This window comes from Octopus bimaculoides, chromosome 8, assembly GCF_001194135.2.
Source record: "Octopus bimaculoides isolate UCB-OBI-ISO-001 chromosome 8, ASM119413v2, whole genome shotgun sequence".
In the NCBI taxonomy this organism is placed as follows: domain Eukaryota; kingdom Metazoa; phylum Mollusca; class Cephalopoda; order Octopoda; family Octopodidae; genus Octopus; species Octopus bimaculoides.
The window spans coordinates 87,579,717-87,583,397 of record NC_068988.1 but is presented as its reverse complement, the minus strand read 5'-3'; the positions used below and the strand labels follow the sequence as shown (position 1 = coordinate 87,583,397).

The following is a 3,681-nucleotide window of genomic DNA, read 5'->3' as shown; positions in this document are numbered from 1 at the left end:
GATCATCACAGATCTTCCTCCATGTTTAACAGTTGGAAGAAGGCAGTCTGGGTCAAATGCTTCTTTTGGCTGTCTCCACTCTAAACGCTTTGCAACATTTGTTTTTGAAATAGTGGTTTTCTGATTGCAGCTCTCCCGTGAAATCTGGTGAACAGTTTTTGTGGAAACTGGGTTCTTGAAGTAGTCATTAAGCTCTGCAGTAATTTCGGTAGCTCTGCTTTTGTGGTCCTTTTTAACAATTCGCGTAAAAGTCCGATGGTCCCTATCTGAAAGTTTTGATTTTCTTCTGGAGCTTTGTTTCAACGAGGAGATTTTTCCCTCTTTCTCAAAGGCTGTCATTATTTTCAAGACTGTACTTCTTGATACACCAAACATTTCGGTTGTTTTCGTTATGCTAGCGCCTGCCATAAGAGCACCAACAATTTGACCTCTTTGAAAGTCCGATAGATCTGTCATTTTAATGAATTTTAATTAACTTTTTCTGATGATATCTGAAAAAGAAAACAGCAGTTTTAGTAAAACATATTAAGCAACACTAATAATAAATAAAAAACAAAAATAAACAAGCTTTTGATGGTTTTATAGATATTTCAAAATTATGATGTTATGATACTAGGTGTTTCCATTATTTTGTCCAACCCCTGTATATATGTCTCTTTGTGCCCCCACCACCTCTTGATAACCGTTGTTAGTGTGTTTACATCCCTGTAACTTAACAGTTCTGCAACTGAGACCAATAGAATCAGTACAAGGCTTAAAAAAAATAAGCCTTGTAATCAATTTGTGCGACTAAAATCCTTCAAGGTGGTGCTCCAGCACGGCCACAGTCAAATGACTGAGACAAGTAAAAAAAAAAGTGCTACATTCATACAAGCGGTGTCATTTGTTTCCAAACTTCTGTGAAAGCATGTTCAACCATGGGAAGATAATAACTTGCTTGGAAACAAGTGAGGGTTGGCTTGCAGTAAGGGGCATCAGGCCTTACAAAATCTGCCTTGATGAATTCCATCTGACCCATATAAGCATGGCAAAATAGATGTTAAAACTATGATGATTATGTTTATGATTTTATATATATATATTGGCACCCCATCAGTTATGACACCGACGCGCATTCCAGTTGATCTGTTCAATGGAACAGCCTGCTCGTGAGATTAATATGCAAGTGGCTGAGCACTCCACAGACACATGTACCCTTAACATAGTTCTCAGGGAGATTCAGTGTGACAAGGCTGGTACTGAGTGGGCTGGAGCAACACGAAATAAAGTGTCTTGCTCAAGGACTCAATGCATTGCCAGGAATTGAACTCATGACCTAACAATCACGAGCCAAGTACGGTGACCATTAAGCCAAGCACCTTCACTGATATATGCAACAACATATGTAAACAAACTTTTTTTTTTTTGGATGTGCAGGTTCAAGTCCTGTAGCTGTTTGCTGACAACTTTTTCCCTCCCATTTAAGGGTGTAATACCCAATCATTCTGCAGTTTTCATGGCTATATTGCATTTCAAATATTACTTTCTGGTCTGTAAAATACCAAACACATTCAATGCTTCCAAAAACAAAAACAAAGTTTGTTTACATATGTTGTTGCATTTCAAAAGAAGCTATGTTTATAGCATTAATCTGCCGGAAATTGTTGCCAAATTGTTGCAGTTCAGCTTAATTGGTACATTACTCAGTCGGTATCTGGGAGGTGCAGGTTCAAGTCCTGTGGCTGTCTGCTGACAACATTTTCCATCACATTAGGATATAATATCAATCTTTCTGGTTATTTCATGGCTATATTGCATTCGAAATATTACATTCTTGTCTGTATGATGTGATATATAGATAGATAGATTTAAAGATTGGAATAAAACTAGTTAACTTTTTTTTTTTCTTCTTTTCATTCTAGGCCGTTGGTATTTTGGTGTCCTGTTGTTTGTGTTTCCGAGTTCGGCAAAATTCAGACGAGGATGAGATTGATCTATAATAGTAGGAGCTTGCTCCTAACACACCTTCCATTGACTCTTAACTAATTAAAAGCAAAAGCAGAAAAAAATATGTCTACTAAAAGCTATATAGAGAGCCGGTTTCTATGACGATCATCACCAGAAAGTGTTAAAAAATGAGATCATTAACACCCTATTTGCTAAGTAAGCGATTCATCGTCGTTGTCTCCCTCCAGTATTTTTATGAGAAACAAACGAGCAGGAGAGGAAGAAAAATTAAACATGATGGGGAGGAGATGAATATATGGTTGGTTAGTCTTTGAAAAATGCCGGTAAATGTTTGTTTTGGACCATTTTTAGCCCAAGAACAAAATGAAAAAACACACCAAAAGACTCGTTCTTTGAAGAAGAGCAAAGAGCATAAGTGATCGTTCTCAGAAATTCCTGCTTGTCTTCTCAACATTATTCTCTCATTCTCATATTTCCTTCTGAAACATTTAAAAAAATTTTTTTTTATATATATATATTCCATTTTTTGGTCCTTTTTTGTTTGTTTAGGGAGGTGAGATGTTCTGTAATATTCTAATCTTCATTTTGATTTTTTCCCTTTTTTTCTTTTTTTTTTTTATTCATTTTGATATATACATTTAATCCCCTTCTTTTTTTCTCTCTCTCTCTCCACTCATACACAATACCTTTTGTACATTCTTTTGTTACATTTTTTTAAGGAATTTAATTTTTACTTAACGCATTGAATAATAATAATAAGATATATTAGAAATCGTACTACTTCAACTAACTGAAGCTTTTATTTAAATATTTTTATTTCTTTCTCTTAAAACAAAATTCATTTTTTGGTGAAGTTAATGCAATTATTATTATTTATTATTATTATTATTATCATTGCCTTCCTATGTAAGCAGTAGCAACTGCAACAATTTATATCAAACAAGATTTCATTAATGGTTTTTGTTTGATTTTTTTTTGTTAATTTTCTTTATTTTTACTTTTATTTTGAATTTCGAAAATTTTTTTTCTTTTCAAGAATTGAGAGAAGACAAAAGCTGACTCGTCACCGAAAATAATAACAAATATAATAATAATGATAATAATAATAATAATAATAATAATAATAAATATAATTAATTATTATATTATGATAATATTATTATTAATACTGATAACCAAGATGTGTCTTTCCATATCATTCCACAGTACCAAGAAGCCTCTCAAAATCTATCTTTCTCTAATCCTCAATCACCAAACACTGGTCATGTTCCTGTATATTGTACCCAGGCTTCCTTCGCTTTGACCTCCCTGCCCCCTCGCCTTCTGCCCCGTCCCCTGTTAACCACGTCCACAACAACAAGAACAACCACCACCACCACCACTGACCAATGGAACTATGAAACCGTTTCAACTTCATGCATTTATTTCTAAAGTGTGACAAAAGTTTAGCCATGGCCCCTAACCTAGATACATGCGCTTGTTCACACATGCACACACACTCACTCACCCCCACATAACACATACGTATACAGACTCATGAGTATGTACTTATACATACACGCACATGCAAGGGAGAATGTAACTGACAAACTTTGAAAGGAATATGAAATTTCTGTATAAGATCTCTGTATTTTTTGAGGATTTACATACGAATGTAGGGAGGTGTGTGTATATATGTGTGTATGTATGTATATATTTATATATATATATATATATATATATATATATATATAT

The 3,681-nt window shown here is 34.1% G+C and overlaps 1 protein-coding gene across 6 annotated transcripts in view; it reads left to right on the top strand.

The window, feature by feature from the left end:
* The window catches only part of LOC106880431 (tetraspanin-18), a 535,121-nt gene extending 531,460 nt beyond the window's left edge, over window positions 1–3,661 (top strand). For all 6 annotated transcript variants that reach the window (XM_052970246.1, XM_014930350.2, XM_014930349.2 and 3 more), the window contains exon 9: window positions 1,902–3,661. In XM_052970246.1, the coding sequence (XP_052826206.1) occupies window positions 1,902–1,979 (78 nt within the window). In that variant the 3' untranslated portion in view covers window positions 1,980–3,661. The remainder of the gene's footprint in view (window positions 1–1,901) is intronic.
* The last annotated feature ends 20 nt before the right edge of the window (window positions 3,662–3,681 follow it).